General features: G+C 39.0%; 1 protein-coding gene across 1 annotated transcript in view; it reads left to right on the plus strand.

Moving 5' to 3' along the window:
* NME7 (NME/NM23 family member 7) overlaps positions 1-23,885 on the plus strand; it is a 73,152-nt gene that overhangs the window by 9,599 nt on the left and 39,668 nt on the right. The window contains exons 4-8 of the mRNA XM_082278579.1: positions 2,515-2,565; positions 4,982-5,189; positions 8,482-8,587; positions 21,942-22,006; positions 22,803-22,871. Coding sequence (XP_082134705.1) covers positions 2,515-2,565; positions 4,982-5,189; positions 8,482-8,587; positions 21,942-22,006; positions 22,803-22,871 — 499 coding nt within the window. The remainder of the gene's footprint in view (positions 1-2,514; positions 2,566-4,981; positions 5,190-8,481; positions 8,588-21,941; positions 22,007-22,802; positions 22,872-23,885) is intronic.

Consider the following 23,885-nt stretch of genomic DNA (forward strand, 5'->3'; position numbering starts at 1 on the left):
TTGCAATATAAAAAATTCTGGTTGTCTTGTATAATTGAAAGTAATTATTAATAAGCACAAGACTGGGCTGTGATACTGAATGTATTTAAATAGTGTCTTGAGTGTTTTGTGGTTTCTCTGCATACAATCTACTCTGTTTCTTGGGACTGTGCCATTTTAAAACAATAGAACTATGGCTTTGCCAAAATCTTCTACCCTTAGATTTCTGCAGTCTTGCTTGTTCAAGTCATCATCGTCATCTACTGCTTTCTTTAAAGGGATTATTAACAACATTTGTCTGTCAATCACTGTTAAGTAGATTCATGCCTTCTGTAAGAGTTGTAGCCAAGATACGAAAGTGTGGGCAGGCACTTGCTTCTCCAGTCTCTTCCTTTAACCCTATGTCAGTTCAGTCTGTTATACATAGGTGAACACTGTTTTCCATTATTTGAAAACAGAGAACTAATAATGAAATTAAAAAGGAACTAAGTTATACAACACAATTGCACTTTTATATTTATTTCAATAGGAATTGTTAACTGAGTAGTAGACCTCTATTTGTTTCAGAAATATACCTCTCAAATACTTCTTTACAATCAGAAATGGTAATACTTTATGTCTTCACATACCTTTAACATATTTGCTTTCCAAAATTATTTGGTGAATTAATTTCAGAAGAGGATCTTCTGGTAAAATACTGAATTGTAGGCAAACCTTTTGCAGAGTGTAGGCTTGAAGTGTGAGATTGCAAGAGTTCCTGTGTCTAGCATAATTTTTGCATCGTGTTTCTGCCTTAGTTTTGAAATGGAAAGGAAGCATATTGACTGCATGGTTAATAAAAATATTTTGGATTTTGAATGGCTCATACTTACACTGAACTGAAAGCAACAAACCAGGAATTATTCAGGTCATTTTGATAAAAAAGCTGGAGAAAGATGAGACTGTTCAAACATTGATAAATGTTAAGAAAATTAAATTCTTCTTATGTTCTTCTTGATGTTATTTCTTTCCTCTGGCAATATTTGGTTTAAGTCTGGCCTGCAAATGGGAGAGAGGCATCAAAAGTTCCATTTCAGATGACAGAACCGTGCCTTTGTTCATGCTTGAAATCTGTTATTTGAAAAATATGCAGGCAATTTCTTTCAGTTTAAGAGAGCTGCTCAAAATGAGCAAACTCATGAAGACCAGAAAAAATCGGAAGACTGTGCTGCAGATAAAAACAACTTTCCAATTTGGAATCTCTCAGTCCCCCTACAGCACTGCTTTGATTGTGAACTTTGTACCCTGGGTAGAGGTCAGCAATATTGCTTTCTTTCACCTGTCAGTCTCCTGAAGAGCTTGTCCTTCTCTACGAATTCCAGCTTCAAAAAGTGGCACATACCAGGATTTGGAGCAAGCCATGTCTGTTCTCAACAGGAATTCTGAAGCTGCAAAATAGCAGGTTTAGAGCTGAAAAACTCCATGGATTTTTCTAGCTGTTGACACGCAGAAAAAGCAGTTCAGCAAGCAAGAGTAAAGCATGAGAAGCAGCTAGGGAAAAAGATGAGAGAGTAGGTTGGCTGGTGGCAGGGGTGGTGGGGTGAAAAGCCACAGAACAGTATGCCCATCAGTGGATGGATGGTAGCTCTGCACGGTAGTGGCCCCCAAACCCTGTGTAGTTGGGTAGCTGAGCCCAGTGCTGGTAGCAGCGTGGCTGTGGCAGTGCAGAGCTTGGGAAGGGCCACCACCCTGTCTGAAAAGGGTGTCTTTTTGCTTCCAGCACCTGAGGAAAGGCTAAGGAACAGCTGTGCTACAGAGACACTGGGTATGCCTGGTAGCCTTTATTTGCCTGGCAGTGTAAGGAGACCCCTCACTGCAGAAACCCCATTGCTTTGGAAGAACGCAGTGTGTAGTCACTGCTGTGTTCCCTGAGGAGATGTGCAAGACCAAATTGAGTTTTGAAGTGTGAAAGTGGGGGAGAAATCCAGTTTCAACATGGAGGGCATTGTGCTGCCTATGCAACTTGTAAGATTTGAGGCTGCTGAATGGAAACCAGTTATGCAATATCTTGTGCACCAATTTAATTGAACACTAGCCTTGATAAGGAGGTGTTCCTGTGGAGCAGATAAACTGTTTGTTTATGCTTTAAAACCAAACTTCATTAACCAGTGAAATTCAAACTGATGAAAGATGAAAACAATGTAACCACAAATGGCTTGGCAAGAGCTCTGCTGCATTTATTTCTCAACCAGAGAATGTGGGGACCATCAGTGACCCTGAAATGGGCTTCAGTAATTCCTTCTCAGAGCAGGAGCATAAGGAGTTGTCAGCTATACTTGTAGCCACACAAAATATGACAGAAATTTAAATGTAGTTTCTGTTACTGGACATGAACACCCAGCAAGCTGTCCAGCTTAGGAAGACATTGCCTGTAGAAACATGTTTAAGAATGAGATTTGAATGAATGATGATTGTAGTTTTCAGGGGTTGTTTTACATATATATATATAAATGTCTGTGTATATAGATCTATATCTATGTCTTTTTACTTTTCCAGAAAAGAAGCAGCTGATTTCTATGCCGATCATCGAGCAAAACCTTTTTATCAGTAGGTATATCAATTTCAGCTTCCCCTGTATTATGCTTATTTATTGAATGCACAAAATTCATTTACCATATTTGTTACCACAGCAGCATGGGAAAATCAGAGCTTGTCTTAACTGAGTGGAGCCCTTTGCAAAGCATGCACCTTTTCATCTTCCTCCAGGGAGAGATCCTTATTCCAGTTATTCAGGGTTTTAACTCTCACTCTTTACAACCCAGTGGTATCAGGGGAATGTCTTTTGTCCCTCAGAAGTGAAAACGCTCCTAGCAGGGCAAAACTTCAAAGCCAGGGGAAGGGATATCTTCAGGATCAGGGTGGAGCTTGCAGATAATGAGAATTAGGGGGAACACTTAGTTGTAAGAATTTATTTGGTAACAAATACCCCAAATCATAAGTAACTGAAAGGATAGTGCATGGGGCAGTTTTCACTGTGCTGCTACCATAGGACAAATGTCAGACTTCTGTGATGCTAGACTGCTCCACCTAACATGAGAAACCTTAGTCTTTCCATAACTGACCAGATGGATGCTTATGACCCAGAAATTGTGTCTTTTCTACTTTCCCTGAAAGTGACAGCAATTTTCTTTTCCTCCCTGTCCACTGGGCATTCTTCCTCTTTTAGGAAGAAGGTGCCTTGTATTTTTAGCCATGCTGGTGCCTGGGTTTGCACTGATTTGGTTGAAAGACCTGGTTTCAGTACTGTCATGAAGTGCTTGAGAATTAGCATTGCCAGCTGCTCTCCTGCAACAGCAGCTGATTTACTGTGGGTCCAAACTCAAGCCCTTCAGAGAGACATGGGCCCCAGGCTATGTCTGACCATGTTGGAGGTCAGAGGATGGATGATTTGGAACTGCCTTTTCTTTGCTGAATAAGCCTCCTTGAATATGTTGATAAATAATCAGGAATTTTGCCTGCAGTGTTATTTCACAGATGGCTATCTACACTAATGGTAATTGTCTGAGGAGCTGTAGCCTCTGTCCACTGTAGCCTCTGTCCACTGTCTCCCATCCTACAGTCCTATTGGCTACATCTTCTGTATAGGATTTTTCTCTAAATTAGAAATAAGTGGCTTTAGAGCATTCCAAATCAAATAGAAGCAAGAAACTTCAAGGCAGTAAAGTGTGAAATCTATGACTCATTTATATTTAATGTTGTATTACTTGTCTTCAGATTTAGTTTGCAAGTTCACTAGTTAGTGTAAGTCCAGTGAGTAGTAAGGAAAAATAATAATTCTATTGTTTGGAAAATAATGGTTTTCATATGAAAGAATTTTTAAAAAATGAATATTCAAGGATTAGTCTGCACAGTAAATAGTGTTGTAGAAATTGCATTTTTCTTGGGTACGTGTATGTGAACTATTTAACTGTCCTAAACAAGACTCTGACCAGCAGAACCTGACTTCCAATAGCTTTATGTTGTGTAGTTCTTTTAAGTAACTTTTCATAGTTTTAATTGTTTCTTTAGCAAAGAACTGGAAGGATTTCTCTTCTCTTCTTGACCGGTGATCTTTAGGAAGAAGGTAGTTGGAGAAGCATGCACATCCACAATTATAATTGTGTAAAGCTCTTTTTTTAATCAAAGTAGTACAAAAAGCATTGAGTCAATGTGCTCCTTTGTTGGTTCTGTCCAGACTAAACAGTGGAAAGACAGGCTTGTTGGTATGTATGTTTTGTAAAGATACAGAATTGTAGTTAAGGTGTTTTGTTTAGTTTTTAAATAGAATGTTTGGGTTACCAATTTTGGGTGGTTGTTTTCTATGTGAGGTGGTCAGGAGAGGAGGCAGCCTGCTCCTGACAACCTCTTCTTCTTACTTGGATTCATCCCATTAAAATCACTTCAGTTCTGCCCGTGCCAGGATGTAAAAACTTACTTTGTGAGTAAGTCCTTCCTCCACGCAAACTTTTCAACTCTTTCCCCTCTCTCCCACTTTGGACTTTGGCTGGGCAAAATCCATGGGAGAGATCTGTGGGGCAGTGGAGCAATTTGGCTTGAAAGCAGTGCTGAAGTTCTGTCGGTGGGGTACACATGCAGGTCATGTGTGAGAGTCTTGGAATGCTGTTGTGCAGAAGAGGCAAGCTTGGGAATCATTCCTGTCAGACAAATGGTTACCAGGGTCTTTCTTTCACTGTTACCAGGACACTAGTACTGATCCTTTAAAAATTTTTTTGAAATCTAACATTCTACAAAGTAGCTTGAGTGAGTTTGGGTTGTCTACAGGTTGTTTTTTTTCTACAACCATAATAAGGGAATGTCTGCACATGACCTAATCTAACCTCCTCCTCAAAGCAGAGTCAACTTCAACGTTAGATCAGGTTGCTCGAGGTCTTGCCAAGTTGAGTTCTGAGCATCTCCACTGGATCATGTTTTTGTTGGTTTTAATTTGTAGCATGGATCACCATGTGCTGTTTCCATTTTGCAGTGATCTTCTCCAGTTTATAATGAGTGGCCCCATTCTTGCTATGGAGCTCTTAGGAGATGATGCAGTGAGTAAATGGAGAGCAATAGTGGGGCCAGCAAACCCTACAGCGACCGAGAGTGATACACTGGACAGCATCTCAGAGAGCTTTGGACATTGTGGCCTAAGAGATGCAGCTCATGGCCCAGATTCAGTTGCTTCAGCTGCTAAAGTAAGTTTTGGACTCTTTCTTGACTGCGGTTTATTTTTGCTTTTATCTGCTAACAACTGGATTCGGAATTTCTCATTTTGTTTCCACACTTGTGTTCAGAAGTAGTTTACATATTCTTCATGGCTCCTTTTTAGCATGGGAAAAGAAACTGTCTGAAAACAGAAATCTTGTTTATCACAAAGATGAATCTTGGATGCTTTGATCAGGAGAGCATGCCTGGTCATTTTTAATGTCTCCCGTACATCACAAACATTGAGTTAATTGCATAGTCTGCGTCATCTACCTATAGTCTACCAATGTGGGTGATAAAAAGAAAGGGATTAAACAATTAAAACCATTTGTGCCCTCTTGTGTCTCACATATCTGTTCTCCTCCACAGTTCTCACTAGTGCTCTGCCTGCAGCCGACTTTGCTGTTATTATTCAGAAGGAAAAATTAAAAATCAGGCCACTTTGCAGTGCTTTGTGCTTTGAGAAGTAATACAGTGGACATGGTTTTGAGGAGTTTGGTTCTGTTTTGCTTTGTTTGTGGTGTTTCTTTTCTCAGTACTCAGAAAAAGCCCTGGGACTGGGTGATAGATATTACCAGCATTTCTGTAGAATCAGGGTGACTTTTGTGTGCAACATTGTGGGATAGATATGCTAATAAATGATGGCAAGAATTAAGTTTATCTCGTGGTTGATTGATGAGTCACTGTGGTATCTTAGCTGTAGACCACTTTAACTGGGGAAAGATACCAGCTGTTGTTTCCTTGATTCTACTCTTCCCTCTGTTTAAATTTGAACAGCTACAGTAGCACAGCTGGAGAGAGACCTGCCTCAGAATACCTGATAAGATGCCAAGTAGTGTACACTAGAAAATGTGCACAGAGGTCATACCATGGTGATGAGGGCAGAGTTGGGCAGCCTCCCCTTCTTGCTGCTGGAGGCTGTGAGGTACAGCAGGCTGACTGCAAAGCATGGGCAGTTTTCTGCTGGCCAAGAACTCACTTGCTGCTCTGCACCGTGCCTGAGCTGCTGGATCCTCTCCCTGTGCCTCAGGTTTTGGCAATAAATCAGATGTTGGATGTGAAGTACTTTTTCTGCTGGCTGACTTGATGGACATGTTACAGAGTCAGAAAGAGTTTGGACAAAAGTGATCTTTTCTGATGTAGGAGAGTTACACTCAGCAAAGTCTTTGAAGTTCTGGTTAAATAGTTAGATGCCTTCAATTATAAGGGTGAAAGTTTCTCTTTTTTCCTGTGTACTACCATGACAACTGTGCCAGCTTCTGAACTGAGAGTGTAGGAAAGAGTATCTATTAGCATAAATTCTTGATTAGAAGCATAAGTGTGTGCTTAGGTTTTAGTTTGTTGTTCTTGTTGCATTTCATTATTTTTGAAATGCTGTCTGAATGCCCCATTCATCTGCAGCATTTTTATGACACTGGGATTATTTTGCTGAACATCTGTAGGTGTGTGCCTCTTTGTGGTGTTGCTGATACCAATCTTTAATAAATCAACCAAAATTGTGAATTTAGTGCCCCTGTGCCTCTATTAATTTAGCAGGCCCAGTATTATATGGCTGTGTAGCAGTTGCTATGGAAACCAGTTGGCTGTGCCTGCAGAAGCTTTGCTGAAAACAAAGAAATATAAGATAAAGGGACCTAAATGAACTCTTTTGACAGAAAACTGAAGTGTCAGCCACATTTAATGAACGTACTGTAAGCTGAACACTTAGAGTGGAAAGCTGCATTGTTCTTTTGATGGCTAAATGACAAGTGAAAGCATGTCTCTGATACACTCTAAGCTGCTGTCTCTCTGCAAGCCAAATTTTGTAATTTCTTTAGATCAGGAAAAAAGGTTAAGGAAAATAATTTATTTTTTTTAAGGCTCCACAAGATTATAGTTTGGCTTTTCTTTATGTCAGTCCAGCATTATTGAGTTAATTTCCTTTCATGAATTTTAATGCATGAAACTAAGTGTTAAATACTATGCATATTTTGCTGCCTTTTCCTGGCTGCTTCTTTTAGAGTAAATAGCAGTTAACAGAGTGGGACAAGTTCTTTGAATCATGCAGCATTTTATCAGTAGAAGGATGTGGGAAATTAACCCTATTGTCTCAGGTGTGCCCACTTAAACTGTGGATTATTTGCTGTCAGAAAAACAAAGGTCCTTTTTCCTTCTGTTGAAAGATACGTTAGTTTGAATTGTGTAATTGTTCAAGAAAAGATTACAGAAATTGTTGATTTGCCATGAGGTAAAGGTAAGTCTATTCCATTTAAGTTGAGCTAGTAAATTAAATAAGACAATTTCAGGAAATGGCCTTTGGCACTGCTACTGTTATACAGGAAAAATCAGATACATTTGGTAGTAGTTTTTCTTGGATGTAATTTTTTCTCGTAAATAGAAATGTTTCGGTTCTCTTACTGAATTTGACCAACAGGTATGAAATGGAACCTGCGCTTTGCACATTTGTTAATTGGCAGATTGTGTAACATATGTGAATAAATGGTAGGGAAAAAGTGTGAAGCTGGCAGTGAACAGTGAAAAAATATCACTGAGGGAAGAAACATGACTGGCAAATTCACCCCAGTGTGGTCTAAGACCCAAGGTATCTGATACCTAAATAGTGGTGGTGGGAAGAAAGAAACAGATTGGAGGCAAAAAGGTTGCTTAGATTTATCTGAGAAATCAAAGCAGTTGAGTTCATCAGCTTCAATTCAGTAAGATTTTAAAAAAATTATGGGGAAAATAAAGCCTGAGAAGTGAGTCAGCAATTTTAGACAAAGTTAAATTGTTTAAGACAAAAGGCAAAACATGTAAACAATTTGGAGGGAGGTCAGTTTTGTATATGGAAAGAAAACATACTGAGAAATGGATAATAGTTGTATTTTTACCTATATAGCAGAAAAGATATTTTTTAAAAAAAGAAAAATAAAATATGTGTATAAGGGAGTGGATTTGGAAAGATATTGAGGAAAGAGAGAGAGCATTAGGAAAAAGGGGAACACCTCTACCAAATGATTGTGGCAGCAGCATTTTGAATGCTCCGAGTGTGAACAGATTGCATTGCAGAACTGAAAAGGAAGACATTGCAAGAAACACTCCAATCCTGTTTTTATGATTGTAGCAATGGTGCCAAAGAGGAAAAGATACATTTGAGATAGTATTTTAGGGAAGAAGTATTTGTAGAAAAAATAATCTGCACTTAAGGTTTATCTTCTGTGATACTTCAGGTGTTGTTACTTATGATAAAAGCTGATGTGTGCAGCTGGATCAATCTAAAATGTGTTTAATTACAATTGTTTTCAGGAACTGGAGTTGTTCTTCCCTTCCAGCGGAGGTCGTGGACCTGTCAGCAGTGCAAAATTCACAAACTGTACTTGTTGCATTATTAAGCCTCATGCTGTTAATGAAGGTAAGCAATGCAGATAGCAGAGGAGAAAGCAGTGTGTGTTCTTTGTACCCATGGTCATTCCTGTGCCCTCTTTTTGGGAGAACGAGACTGCATGAGCACAGGGTGTATTTCACAGTACGTGCAAAGCATGCAGATACATTGTCTTTCATACACATTTAGTATTTCTGCAGTTCATTTCCATGAAGACTGAGTGGGTCATGTGCTTTCCATGCAGATACTTGTTCACTTCAGAAAAAGAAGGGAGAGGTGAAAAAAATAAGGATTAAAACATACCTGAGGTTTGATGTAACATTGTGACGGCTTCCCATGTCCTTGCTCCTGTCTACCCAGCGCAGTCACCTGCTGGAGGTTAGCATCCTCCCAACAGAGTGAAAGCAGGACACCTGCCCATGATCCAGGGCCTTCCACTCAGGCTGTACACATTATATTAAAACTACTCACAGAGGGAGATTTGTGCTGTTACAAATCTTTTTCTGCTGAGTGCAGTAGGGATGGAAAGTAGGAAAGGCTTGTTTATGAAAGTGAAACAAAGACCGAAAGCATTTGGTGGCTTCTGTGGTGCTTTCTGTGCTGGAGAATGCCCTGGGAGTTTGCCATATGAATATTGGAAATGTTTAATGCTCTACTGTTACCATACAAAAATAACCTCGCTTGTGTGTCCTGTACTTAGATCCAGGAGCATGTCTAGGAGCAGTGAGTGCAGTAAAATATTTTGACTCAGGCACCGAAACAGTATTTTCGAATGCAGAATAAATATCACCATGTGAGAGCATAGAATTTTTTCTTAGTAAGATGCAGAGCACACTGCAACATTTTATCACTGCTTGTGGATAGCTTAAATGGAAATAGAAGTGGCTGGAGCAGTTTCCAGGCCTTTCACACCTCAAGTGGGATGCCTGGAGAGCTTGCTGAAATTAAAAAAAGGCTTTCACAAGAAAGAGTCTCGTAGTTGCTACTCATTATATGCCTGTTATCTCTTCCAGACCTTGCATGGTATCTGCTACTGATAAGGCTGCCATGCAGGAAAGACACAGTGATGTTCCTTTTCCAGAAATATGGGCAGCAGCTGGGACTATGATTTTACCTAGGTACATGTTTGCAGAGGACTCACTTTCCTGTGGAAGGATTGTTAGGGTCCTTCATTTGAGTGTAAAAATAGCAAAGTGGATGGCTGGGACTGTTTTTTTTAGACTTAAGATATAATTTCAACTACATGTAGGGGCTCAGACTCTTATCCTAGTGAGCTCAGGTTTTCTCTTCTTATTTTTAATCTTGCTCATCTCTGTAGATTTCATAGTGCCCTGTCTGTTACTTTTTTCTTCTTGAACTTCTCTGAATTTTTCTGAGTCGCCAGAAGACAAATTCTGACCCTACTCGCACTTCTCTCTGGGAGTGTGAGTGCCTGTAGGTGGTGAGGGTGGTGAGAGAGAGAAGAGGAGGTATGGATATAGATAAACAAAAAATGTATGTGCATATCCATCTTTGCAGTGTGAGTGCTGGTCTTAATGTCTCCATTAAGGTCTTAGAGAGCCTGAGCTCTTAATGTCCCCTACATAGTTCTTTTTCTCACACCACAGAGGGCTGGAAAGTCAGAGGACAATTGCCAAAAGGCAACTAAAATTTGAAAGACAAAAAGTGTACCTTTTGTCGGCATTCTCCCTCCATGCAGCTGTGACTACTACCCTCAACAAAATGAAGAAGTCAGAACTGACTTTTCTGAGTCAGCAAACTGTTTTAACATTTTGTCGTTGTTGTACTGCAGCTGGCAGCCAAACCCCACACAACCATTTGCTCACTTCTTCGGGACTGGGGAGAGAATCAGAGGAGTAAAAGTGAGAAAACTCATGGGTTAAGATAAGGACAGTTTAATAGGTAAAGCAAAAGCTGCATACACAATCAAAGCAAACCACGGAATTATTTATCACCATTTTTCATGGGCAAGCAGGTGCTCAGTCATCTCCCTTTTAATGTCTGTGAGCAACTGTGTTCAGTGGTACTTGAGACATTCTGGTTGTACCAGCAACATCTCCTGTATCTCAGCTGAAGCAGGTGCTGTAATGACTTGTGGGCTGCCCTTTTGGCAAAATTGCATGCAGGAAACTGGGTGGTCTTAAAATTGAGCAACTTGTTTACCCCCAGCGCCAGTACTTCTTCCTGTGGCTGTCCACCCTGCTGTTTACGGGGGGGAGCAGGTAAGTGGAAACACGGCAGCTGGAGAGGAAAGGCCGTCAGTGTGAAAAGGTGGTTTGGCAAAGCCAGAGGCATGGAGAGAAATTTATGTGGGTCAAAGCAGCAGAGCATCTTTTGTGTTGGAGTTTTGACTGGTGCTCTACAAATTTTCAGTATTGAGTATCTAAAAATAAACCTTTTTGTAATTTCCTATGCACTGCTGAGGCTTTGAACTTGGCTATCTAATTACTGTGAATATAAGCTTCTCATTACATATCTACTATTACATAAAGTTACATTTACGTACTTGAGTTTATATGGAGATTTAGTCATTATTTCTGCAGAGACATTTGACTGAACTAATGATTTGAATTTTGCTTTCTGGCCATTTTCCCCAGTGTTTGTTTTTCCTCCAGAGTCTGTTGCATAACTGATTCTTAGAAAGAAAAATCTTCCTGGTTTTCTATCCTGGAAGATGATTTCCTTTAACAGCAGCTGTAAACTAGGGTGCTTTTCAGTGAGTTTAACTTGCTGTCAAAAGGCTGGATGTAATCTCTAGTTTATACTGGTTAATTCTTGGGCAGAATACTCTCTTAGGGAGTGACTTTGATTGCCACAGGGGTTGCTATCCAGTGACAAAGTTAGTGGAAAATCAGTGTTGGTTTTATTTCTGGCCTTGCTGCTTCTCTCCTGACAGACATACAGAAGCATCTGTTCCTAGGTAGCCGCAGCAGCACAGCCTGGCCAGCCACAGCAGGACCTGGTGCATTGCCCCAGCACCTGAGAATTCCTGTAAGCAGGAGTGTCAGCATGTCTGCCAGGCTGCAGTGGAACCCTGGGGCCTGATAGAGAGTGTTGGGGTGCTAAGGTGAAGTTTACCTTCAGCTGTCAAGGGTGCTGGTAATCCTGGAGCGATGGCATCGCTGGCCCTCTAGGAATGTGTGCCGTACACATCTCCTAAAGAAGTAAGGCCATAGCTATTCTGTCAGTCTGGTGTCAGCATAATTCTCCTGGGGAGGGTCAGGGGTGGGTAGGCCAATGTAGCCCAGAGCTCTGGACTAGACAGCTTTAGCTCACTGGTGGTTGCTCCCAGTGGAGATAGAGAGTTTCCTTGGCTGGAAGCAGTGAGGTGGCTGTATTTTAACTCTGAATAGGCTTTGCAAGAGCAGTCCAATTCCTCTTCACTGAGAGCTAGAAGAATGCAAAAGCAACCTGATGCAAATTTATTCTGACCAGGATTGCATCAGGAAGACATGATGTGATTTATCAAATCCTCAAGAATCTGTTACACTTTTCAGTGTCTTTTAGTTTCCTCCTCTTCTCCTGAGACCAGTTTTCAGTCAAGGAGGATGGTAACTAGTAAGCACAGCTCTAGGATTGTATGGCTAAGTGGTTTAATAATTTGGAGTTTTTTGTGTGGGTCTGTGTTCTGTAATCCTCCTGCTTCTTGTGCTTCTGATACTTGAGATACAAGATCATAGTTGCAATCACTTAGACATTCTCTTTTTGTAATTCCTCTTGCGCTAGTAGATCTAGCGGTATTAGCACAGAAGCCAAAATTGCAAATTCACCAAGATGGATAAATACCAGTTTAATGCCCTGAGCACAGTTACGACTCGACTGTTTTGTGAGCAGAAATAGCACCCTGTAGATCACTGGGTGGGATTAACTTTAATATTTTTATGTGTAACAGTTTAGCCATGTTTGCTGTAGGAAGTAGACTGTGGTATTTCATGACTGCTTTAAAGTTTCTTTGATGTGGCCTTTAGCTACTTCCTTTGAAGAATTAGCAGGGGAAAAATTTGAAAATAGTGATGATCAGGCTATAAAGGCTGGGGTCAGGACTGTGTAATAAGCAAATTGAAAGGTCTGCCTGGAGGCAAGGAAAGCTCTATGGTTTTGAGAGCTCCTAGGCATGAGGCTAACTACCCAGACAGGTTTGTTCTCCTAGTATGTGTTAAGCTTGAGATTTTGTTCTAACATTTCTGGTAAGTTAAATCCTTTTTCCTCTATGTAATTAAAAAAATAAATACAGTCCTGTCTTCCACAGTATTCTCCAACTAATGAAAATTTAAATCTCAGAGAAAACAAAAGGAGCAGAAATAGGTTATTTCCAAGTGGAAACTATATTCTCTGGAAATGTGGTGTTAGACCTGTTCTGAGTGGATGATAAAACTTACAGAGCTCTTCTACATTAACTTAGTAGCTAGTGGACAGCTTTAGAAAGTTGTAGAACTTTACATTGATTAACAAAACATTGCATGACAGGAAATCATAAGAATCATATTTCCTTCTTTATGCAAAGGTGGAAAAATTCCAGTTGAGAGAGTAGTTTGTAGCTCCAAAGACAAACCTGAATGTGACAAAAAGAATACCAAGGATGGTAGTTCAGTCTCAGGCAGGTACAGAAACAAGGTTTACTTATATAGAATCTCAAGTCAAGTTACTGTATAGGAGAGTGAAGAGAGGATTGTAGAGCATGGGAATGCAGAATTGTAGTGGATTATCTGACTGCAGACAACTGAGGAACTGTCCTGACACACAATACACTTGTTGCTCTTTGAAAGAGAGAAGGCATCACTAGGAAAACGTCCAATTCACATCTGTATCATGCTAAGTATACTTACATGTGTGTAGCTAGGAAATTGAATAAGCTTTAAAAAAGAAGAAGAGGATGGCATAGTAGAGGTACAAATCTATTATCACTCTTAGCACTACATATCTATTTCATAGTTTTTTCTCAAGACAATTTGTATTCATTACATAAGAAAACTCTGGAAATTGTTTCCTTTTTTTACCCTTTTAGGCATAAGTTTGAGTAATTAATTATTTTTATTTTCAGGAGACCTAGAATTAGAACAAGGTTGTCAGAAACTGGCTTGAGAAAAAGTGAGGACTGCAATTCTCTCATAAGTAATCTGAAAATACATCTTCTGTCTGTGATAAGTGTGCATAATAGAAAGGTGAAGTGCAGATGCCACGGAGTTCACCTCATTGTAGGCAGAACTTTTCTTTGGATCTTGTCTACAAGGTTGAGTGCCAGGGGGCATCAGTGATAGCCTTGATGCACTTAACAATTAGAAGTCTGGAAGGAATTATTTGAAGATAGAATCTGGAAACGAAAAAAATAATGCGGAATGAACACAAATCTTTGCAGATACTTCAAAGTGCAGTGGATGGTTTGAGCTGTGACCTCAGGGTATTCCCACATGTGATATGGCAATCTCAGTGCTGCACTCATGTGAGGACTAACTAGTAAAACCCTGTGCTTTCAGCTGCAGGCATTCTTTTGCAGACAGCTTTGCCCAGGGAAGAGACATACTTATGTCAAATGAGATGCAGTTTGTTTCTTATGTTTTCCCTGAATATATATTATATATAGGGTGTTGAAGCATTTGGTGGTGTCTAGTGGTGCTGGGTTTTTTTTGGTTGGGTTTCTTTCTCTTTAGAGAAGCTAGAAAAAAGTGATTGAAATGAAAACAACCTCCTTTGCCACTTCATCACCATTTTTTAGAATAAAAAAATTTAGCTTTCATGAGATCAGTCATCCATACGCTTCCATCTGTGTTTTGAATTCTTTGCTGTAGTTGTAGTGATGGATATTCCTTGCCTGGGATATTTGGTTTTGAAACCAAGTCCATAGCGTTTCTCGTTTATTTCCTGCATAAAGTTTTAGCACCTTGGCATTGGTTTCCTGGCTTATACTGATTTTGGATTTCAATGGCTAGTGGGGAAGTGACATTTATTTTTTTGAAGTATGAAAAATATATTTTACATTTTAATTGATTAAGGTAGAGGAGGAGGTGAACTGAATTTGAAAATCCTTTCTGACAGTTTGAGACAGGAAGGAATAGGAGGAGATACACTTCAGAGAAACAAACAGATCAAATGCCACAGCCAATCCTTGCTGAAGCTCCTAAGTATCCTTTGACTGGAAAGAATGTATTTCCTGCTTGTGTTCGGTAGACTTGTATTGGTGGTGTTCATGTTACTGAAAATCATCTCTGTGCAGGGATGATGGTATTAACATTAAAAAAAAGAGGCATTAGAAATGTTTACTACTGCCTTTTGGGATTTTCACTTGTAAAGGCTTAGAGAAAAGTCAGTTCTAAGAGTGGACCAGGGAGCTTCAGGATAATGAAACTTCTTTCATACCAAGGAAACTGATGAATCAGGAGTATATAATTTCACTTAAATCACTCAGTGGTTGATGGACGTATGATGGACATTTACCAGCATGTCTTTTGTGAAGGACAATGTGCTTTGTTGATCTCTGAATTATCCAAGTATGCTTTCTCTAAAGGAAGGTAAAACAGTGTCAGATAGCCTAATTCACTTGAATATCAGTGGTTTTGTGAAAGTTCTTTACTGTTAGGAAACCAGAATTTTCCTTTAGTGGAGTAATCGGTGTGTTTAGATCTTTGCATCATAGGCATCTACATAGCTTTAAATGTTTCCCTGAATGTTGGACTGGACATGAGCATGTCAAATTAAAAGGGCTTTACAAATGAAGTCTTGTCAGGCATCCTGGGGCCAGTTCTTGTCAATATTGTCATTAATGGCTCAGATGGGGAAGGACAGAGCATGCTTGCAATGGTCACACATGGTAGCAAGTGCCTACTGAAATTTTGAAGGATGTGATTGCGATTCAGAACATTCCTGATGAACTGCAGAAATGAAGCGATGTGAAGATGATGAAACTGAGTATAAACTGCATAGCACTACCGTGGAGAAGGGAAAATAAATGCACAGATATAAAATAGAGAAGAGCTGGCAGGGTATCAGTGAAAAGTTTGTAGAGAAATGGTTGGTATAGTGATGAAACAGGAGCGATCCGTGTTCACAATGTACCCACTAGTTCTGCTCAATGCTCATGAGAATCCAACTTGTGTATCATGTCCAGTTTCTGGGCACTGTGTTTCAAAAATAACAGAAAAAGAGAGCAAAAAACATAAGAGATTTAGCAAGTGAAAACTTGATGGGTTTTATTTATTTAACCTGAGATGGGTATGACAGGGATATACAGCTTTCTATAAGTACATTTACAAAATATGAGCATATTTACTAATTTAGATGAGAGAAGATTTAATGTAATCATTAAGGAAAACTATATAGTGTATCCCTGGCCCAATATTTGAGCGTGTAATGGAGCCTGAAGTTACCAGAAATTTTTGAGAACATTTTAGAAAAATGAAAAAAATGTGGCCATGCCTAATCTAACTCACTGTACCTTGGAGCAGAAGGTAAATATATTGAAGTCTCTTCTTTTACTGCCCTTTTCAAATCAGAGTGTAAGGAGAGAGGCAAGATACTGGCTCTGAAAACAGCCAAGACACAGAATGTAGGAAAATGTGATAGTCTTTTTCCAAGTTGAAAAATTATAGTTTCCAGTATATTTACTATTGATCTAGGACGGTGAGTTGGTGAACCTTCCATGGGAAGTAGAATATAAAATTAGTAAAAACTGGAGCAGATTATAGTGGATCTCATGAGGGTTTTAACCTCCAGAGTTAATTTAGTTGACAGTGAAACAGTAGATTAAAGTTACTGTTTATAATTATGGGCTAATGCACATTCCAAGGAATAGTTTTAACCACTTCCTCTCTGTAACTGTAACCATTCATGAGAAGTCTCATACACAGTGTTCAGCAGGGATAACCAGAAAAAAGGAAAGAAATGCCAGTGAGCTTGTGAATGGTTTGAATTACATTACTGAATGCCACTGTATAATCCAGTGGTACAGCCTCAGCTAAAACATCATGTTTAGTTTTGCTCACACTTAAGAGATAAGCAAAAATAAATGAAACTTAGTATTGCCATAGAAGCATTCTACTAGCCAGAATGATTGACCATAATCTTCCTTAGTTAAAAAAAAAAAAATCTGAGTGGATGTGCTAAAGGACTACAAAGTAATGAACATATTGAAAGAAAGAGCAAAGCAAACTGGATATTTCTTTTTAAACTTTCTTTCAACACAAGAACAAAGAAAGACAGAAACATAAGCTTTTCTGGGGTTTGGGTTTTTTTGTAGATCTACAACTATCAGATTGAGTTCAGCATAACTGTTGCAGAGATACTGACCTTTCTTCATAATATTTCTTTCTTCTTCAAATTCTCTTCTCCAGTGGCACACACTGCACAGCCAAGTTGCTGGATACTTAGTGTAGTTTGGCTGTGATCTTTGCCTTTAATTTCCCTATGGGCCTTTTGTATCCGAATGCTAAGTGTGACTCTCCCCATCTGTTCCCATGCAAGAATTCCCAGAATACCCTTTTTTCCCTACGGATTTTCATCATTCAGTGTCTTATAATGCCCTGTCTGGCATACACAAGTGTGGTCTTGCCTTGTTCATAGTGGTTCAGAAAGTTGCAGCTGGGATTAAGCCTTTGAACCTTTCACCCCCTCTGAATCTGTCAGTTCCCGTTCTCAGCCACGTCACACACTCAGTCATTTTGGTGTCAAGGCCCCCTGAGATTTACTGTCTGCATGCATAATTTTTCTTGTGCTAGCAGTATCCTGACTTCTATTTTCCAGTAAGGCTGTGGTGATATCTTTTGTCGTCACTCCTTTAACTTTGAGTATTTTCAAATGAATATTTTCTGTTAAGGTTTTTGCTAGTGCTGCAGTGTTGATAGAGTTCTCCATAAATGTCTGTAAAGCTGCCCTTCAAACTTCTTGAGGTTTTCCTTTAATACAATACCTAGACAGAAATGAGGAATAATGAAAAATCTTGGGTTCTATTGCTATGAACAATATTCTCTCATCATTTCCTTCCATGCTTCTCTCTCTTCTGTCTGTATCTGCTGGTCTCATTGCTAGCCTGGGTAGCTTTTGAGGTCCCTTTCTCCTTTGCAGGCCCAGTGTGTGTCACTCAGGAGACCCTCTGTCATTCACTTGGTGTGCCAGAGCACAGATGCAAAAATGACTGCCTATCCTTTTTCATACAGTGCACAGTGGGGCTGGGAGACCAATAATTATAGATTATCACTATGACCAAACTTTTGGGGAATCTAGAAATGGTGTATTTATTCTGCATTGTAAAAATGCCAAGAGTTGTGTTATTCCTAAGCAGAAAAAGAAGAGAGAGAGAAATCTTGTTCTTCAGGGGATAGCTTGACCAACTGATAGGAAGAAGTTCCCTTTTTCAGAAGGATATCTCTCATTTACTTACTGCCCAGTATTTTTCAATGTTGTCTGAAACAAAGATTAGTGAGAACTTCAAATAAAATACATTGCAGGAGGACCCAGTTCTGAATCCCACTTTTCCATCTTCCAGAGCTCAAAAAGGACTTTGCTTGGAGTCACGCCCGATCATGATTCTCTGAAGTTTTGAAATAGGACCTTACCACTTGGCAGCAAAGAATCAGATTATTTCATTACACTGTGAAGCAAAATTGCATTTCAAAATGTCAAAAATAGACATGAAATGGAATTGCTACTTATAGTTAGTGATATGTTAAGCACCCAGTACAGGTTGCTTTTAGAAATATGTTACTGGATGAGGTGGATCATCAATCTGATCAGTCATGGCAATTTTTGTATTCCTGTCAAAAAACCCTGTTGTTTAAGAGGAATTATTTTTAATTATTGGAAGGGTTTAAAAAATGACATATGGAGGCTGAGATGAGGAAGCTAGTCTTGCCTTGCTTTGAAAGCAGTCTGCTGTCTTGCCTAATGAGCTTTTAACAGAGGAATGGTTAAAGTAGGAAACAGGCCAAGGGAAGAGAATGTAACATTCCTACTCCTAGGGCTGGTGGTTCACAGTGCACTGGGACTGAAAGGTCCCAGTAGCACAGATGCTATGGCTCATTGATTAAAGTGCTGTTAGGTTAAAAGTGACTTTCATGAAACTGATTTATTTTATCCCAATGCCTAATTCTGCAAACAGTTGTAACATTTTTCAGTCTGATGTCTTCCCTGCTACTTTCTGTTTCTTAATGAAGGAAAATTTTCAAATACTGTATGTTGTAAAGCAGCAAATTTTAGAATATTAATGTAAGTGAGGAAGTCTTGGTACTTTATCATTTTACCTGATTGAAATATGTCGGAAAATTATCTGTCTTGTACTAGGTATGTAGTAACATAATGCTGCCTAGCAGACATAAAATGTGTGCCTGTGCTCCCTTTCTTTCACTCTATTTGCTTGGATTAGTGTTAAATTCCCTCAGTTTTATTTACTAATGCTTGTGGTTCTTTTGTACTTTGCGACTGAAAATTCGTCATAACCGGTACCTAATCTGCAGCTTTGATTTGGGTTCTTAATGTAATCACATTTTAAACATCCACTGACCCTTTTTGAAGGGTCCTTAGAAAGCTGTTTTTTCACTACAGATTTGGATTTTAAAGTTGAAAAGAATTATTGAAAGCTGCTGAAATGGCACTCTTAATTAGTTCATCTTTTCCTGAGCCTTGTCTGCCCCCAAAGAAGAGGATATGTCCCAGTTCAGTCACACAACTGGCTGAAAGCCTCAAACAGATCTCAAGCCGAGCCTTGAGCTTCCACTCTTCTGTTGCTTGGGGATTGCCTTCGTGCATCTTGTTTCTATTTTGGTTCAGGTAGGATTTGAGAGGAAAGTGTCTCTAGGAGAAATGATACATGGATTTCCTAAACTGGAACAAGGGAGGCCAAGTCACTGGATCTGTAGATCTGTGCTGCCACTGGCAACTTGCTTATGCTCCTCTGCCTCAATTCCCACATTTGGGAAGTGGAGCTAACACCCTGCTTTGCAAACATAAATGGAATCTCATGCCCCTTCTTCCTCAAGGCATTTTGAATTTTTTGTGTGAGGTATCCATCTGTCTGAATGGTGACAATAAGTCCTTTGGTTAAGCCTTTTGGGTGTTGCAGGCATGGGCAATCTGTCTAGAGCAGCAAAGTGCTCTGTTGCTATCCTGAGTGAGAGTGAACTCAGAAATACAATGTAGAGGAAAATCTTGATAGGTTTATCACAATTATTAAAGGAACCTTGCATTAAAGATCTTTATGCAAAATACCTTCTTACTTTAATTTCTATCGTTAAAGGAGACTATCTCCTCTCTACAGCAAAGATAGGTCTTAGTGACTTCAGTAGAGAAACAGCCCAGAAAGCTTAACAGAGTCCCCTAAAACATGGATTTTGCTTGTAAGTTGTAAAACTGCTGAAGACAAAAGTTCTGTAAAAAGCAGATCTCTGTAATACCCCATAACTTGATGTATTTTGATTAGATCCTCACTGGCTGTGAGTGCCTATGCAAGTAGCCCATTCTTGGCTGATTAGGTATAAAATGATCATCTGTCAGGGCAAGCAGCTGTCCCTTATCTTTCTCATAGCTTTTTCCCTGCAAGTGACAGTGACCTGCCAGTGTATCTGCCAGTGCCCTTTCTTTGTCTTTGTTGGTTTCTGGTGAGACAGTTGACTGGAGTATTGTCTTTGAAGATTGAGAATGAGGAAGTATTTATGCTTTGTCACAGATTTAATTAATTAATTAATTATATTTATTTATTAATTTCCTGAGTGATTCCCAGCCAGTCACTTAATCTCTTTATAAACTGGCCATTCATCCCTGAAAACAAGACTGAAGGCTCACTGCCTCAGTGGAACCTGTGGGGAAGCATCTGAGCTGCTCAGTGTTTCCAGCAGGGTGGACAAAAAGAAACGAGAGCTCTGGTTTCTCTCCCTGATGTGGTCTTGCATTTCCTGGCCAAACCTGTTCAATTCCCTTCATTTTGCTGTGGCAATTTTTCTTTTTTTTAAACCTTGAAAAAAAAGGTTGTTTTTTTTTTCCCCCCTGGGTTCAGAGGAGCATTAAAAGGAAACTTTCACCAGAACATAGTGGAACAGTATAGTGGGACAGGAACTGTATTTGCCTCTGCTTGTTTCTATGTTCTGTAAACACAAAGAGCTGCATGGACTGAGTATGCACCAAAATCTCATGTTTTCCCTTTAGTAGTTGGAAGATTTTTGGAAGAAATACGCAGTGTTTTGTAGAGGGAAGGCGCTTCTCCATAAACCTTAACGTGAAAATATGGTAGGAAATACTTCAGGGACATGTTTCTTTCATTTTCATTTGTAAATACAGTTTTTGAAAGCCCTTCAACTATCAGTCTCGTTTACTTGGAGCTTCCATTGACCTTTTAATGTGGTAGGAAGCTCCCCAATCCTATGCCACAGGTATTAGTAGGTTGTGTCTTGAGTGTGCTATAACCTCCATAAGTAGCTTTGTTTTATTCTCATCTCTAAATTTATATAGTGCTAGGTATCCTCCTATTTGAAGGCTACTTCGTAAAAGGATTTAATGACCAGGAGTCACATCCTGCTGTTGTCATTCATTACAGGGTATTCTTCTGTGATTAATTATTTTCTAAATAAATGTCCAGAAATTCATAGTTTCTCACAAATTGTACAAGAGGACAGGCATTTGCATTCTATAAAAAACAATGATTCTGTGAAATTCACTCACACAGAGTACTGTGCTTGGCCGACATAATCTTCAAAATGGCCTGATCTTACAAGCACGGGCAAATCTAAAATGCACATTTAGTGGGAAATCAGTGGTTCTTGTTTTCTGAAGTTTAGTGTTTTGTTTTACAATATCATTCAGTGTTTCAGGATGTGTTCTGGACAGAATAAAGCAAGCAGTATCATCTGCAATAGCATATTTGTGAGCTATAAACTTAGAAGGAGTAGGTTATATTGCACTAAAATGTTTTTCCCATAGAAGACATGAACTCCAGTGCTACTTTATTGGCAACATTTGTTATCATCCTGCATTGTTTCTGGCTTAAAGTAGGACCTGCACTCTGGTGAACACTGTAAAAGAAAAGACAGTTGGTGCTTTGAATTGATGACTGCCTAAGCATCAGTATTGCCAATGGGTCTTCGTTAAAATAAATAAATCTTGGTCTTGCAGCTACTGGATGTTTTGCAGTTGATCTGAGAAAAGCAAATGCTTCACTAATTACCTTTTTTTTTTGGTAGAAATGCTTTTCAGCAGCTGCAGGGAATTTAGTTGTTTGAAACCATTAATACATAACCTCATATAGAACATACAGAATGTGAACTCAGCTCTGCTCTCTGTTTCCTCTCACAGCATTACACAAACATTGTTTCTTCAGTTTGAGAATAAGCAGTATATTGGCATAATACCTTCCAGTTGTAAATTCTGCTTTTTAAAATTAAATACTGTATTTTCCATGTTCCTTCAGGGCTTGCTGGAAAGATTGTAAAAGCCATCCTCAAGGAAGGATTTGAGATCTCAGCTTTGCAGATGGTAGGTTTCCTTTTGTGTGTTTTTATGATAAACAGAAGCTGGAGTAGTGCTGTATGCACGTCACAGCAGTGCACAGGTGTCTTCCAGTGATATAAAACCCTTGTTCAGACTGCAGCAGTGTTTTGGGATCAGCATTGTCCTTGCAATGTTTGTATTTTAGTATCTGATTGATCAGCTAATCTGTTTCTGTTTGCTCAGTGACCTTGAGCCAAGACACTTCACTTCTCTGTATCTGAGTTTCCCTATAGTTGGGAGGGGAGCTAATGATATCTGTCTCTTCTGGAGCAATGTGAGATATCTTTACAAAATGTACTAGCTAAGATTAATGAAACTATTGTTAATATCCTTCCTTAATTTTTAAAAATATATATTTAGTATGAATTATGGGGAATACTTTTAAAGATACTTAAGGGATTTTGACACCCTCAGCAGATAAAGGAATTTGGCTCAGAGATTGTTCCCAAGAGTCCTGTCCTTCAATTTTGGTGAAAGTCTCAAGATCTGAAATTCCCCTATCACTCAAATCCCCATCACAAATGTAGAACAGCCCCTTTCTTAGTGGGATCACCCAACACCACATGGTCTACTTGTATTTGATGTGGAAAAAGGTACTGTGTGCTGTGTTGCCTGTGGCATCATTAACTAAATTGCTGACAAGCTTCATATTGCAGTAGTAAAGCCATTCCTTTTTCCTAGTAAAACTTAGAGGATTCTGAATATTTGCCAGTTAAGAAGGGGTGTCTGTGTATTTGTGCTGTTGTTTAATACATACTGGCTAACATTTTGGTTTTCTTAGTTCAACTTGGAGCGTCCAAATGTGGAAGAATTTTATGAGATTTACAAGGGTGTTGTCCCTGAATACCTGGTAAGCATAAGTTTAACAAGAATCTGTTTAAAAATAAAATATGCTCAAGTGAGGAAATTACCACATTTTTTATTGCTTGGAATTGTGATATGGGTTCTTTTTTGAACCTGATCTTGAACAGTTCTAGTTTGTTCTCAAATAAACTAATTCAGTGTGAAAACTGTGTTATGTGTGTCATAATAGAGGAGTCTTTCATGAAAATTGTTCAGCCAAGGAATTTGTAAAATACAACAGAATCACATCCCCAGCTTCCCCCAGAAAATTTACTTATTGATGGTGAGCTATGAGAATGTATCACACCTGCTTCTTTGTTTGATTGGATATTGCAATAGTGGCTTGGACCAGAATATGTATTTATTACTTTATTTACAATGAAATGAGGCTGCTGTACTGGATGCTTTCCTAACGACATCTTGAACTATTATTTGGTTTATTGATCTGACTTCTGTAAATATTCAGAAAAAGGAAGATGTTTAATATATGCTGTAATCCCAGTGGACATCTGAGACTCTCTACAGTATTATTCTTTGTTGTACTGTCACATAAAACTTCCTGACTGCAGATAGAACAATGGGAATGTGAGGAGATGAGCTTGTATTTCTGTATCGCTTTCTCTCAGAGTATTCTGGTTCATTTTACTCATAGCAATTTTTACTTTACTATGTAATTTACTCATAGTAATGAGCTTAGCTTCACTGCCATGCTATTATGATGCAAATTATCCTTAATTTAAAAATGCTTACATTATTATACATTTTCTACATATTTACTAATATTACTCTGAAAATGAAATTTTTATTATTTTTTCCTCCTTTATGATTGTTCGGTCCAACTTACTTCAACAGGATTTGTAGACTTGTCTTTAAATGGGTTAGGAGTACTGTTAGTTCACTCTCAGATTGAGGAATACTCATAGGGCCACCTCTGAACATCATTTTTGACAAGTACCAAAGGGAGATTGGACAGGTGTACTTGTAGGTATGTGGTAGAATTTAAAATTGGAAGTTTCTGACC

The sequence above is a fragment of the Coloeus monedula genome, assembly GCF_965178545.1.
Source record: "Coloeus monedula genome assembly, chromosome: 3".
Classification (NCBI taxonomy): domain Eukaryota; kingdom Metazoa; phylum Chordata; class Aves; order Passeriformes; family Corvidae; genus Coloeus; species Coloeus monedula.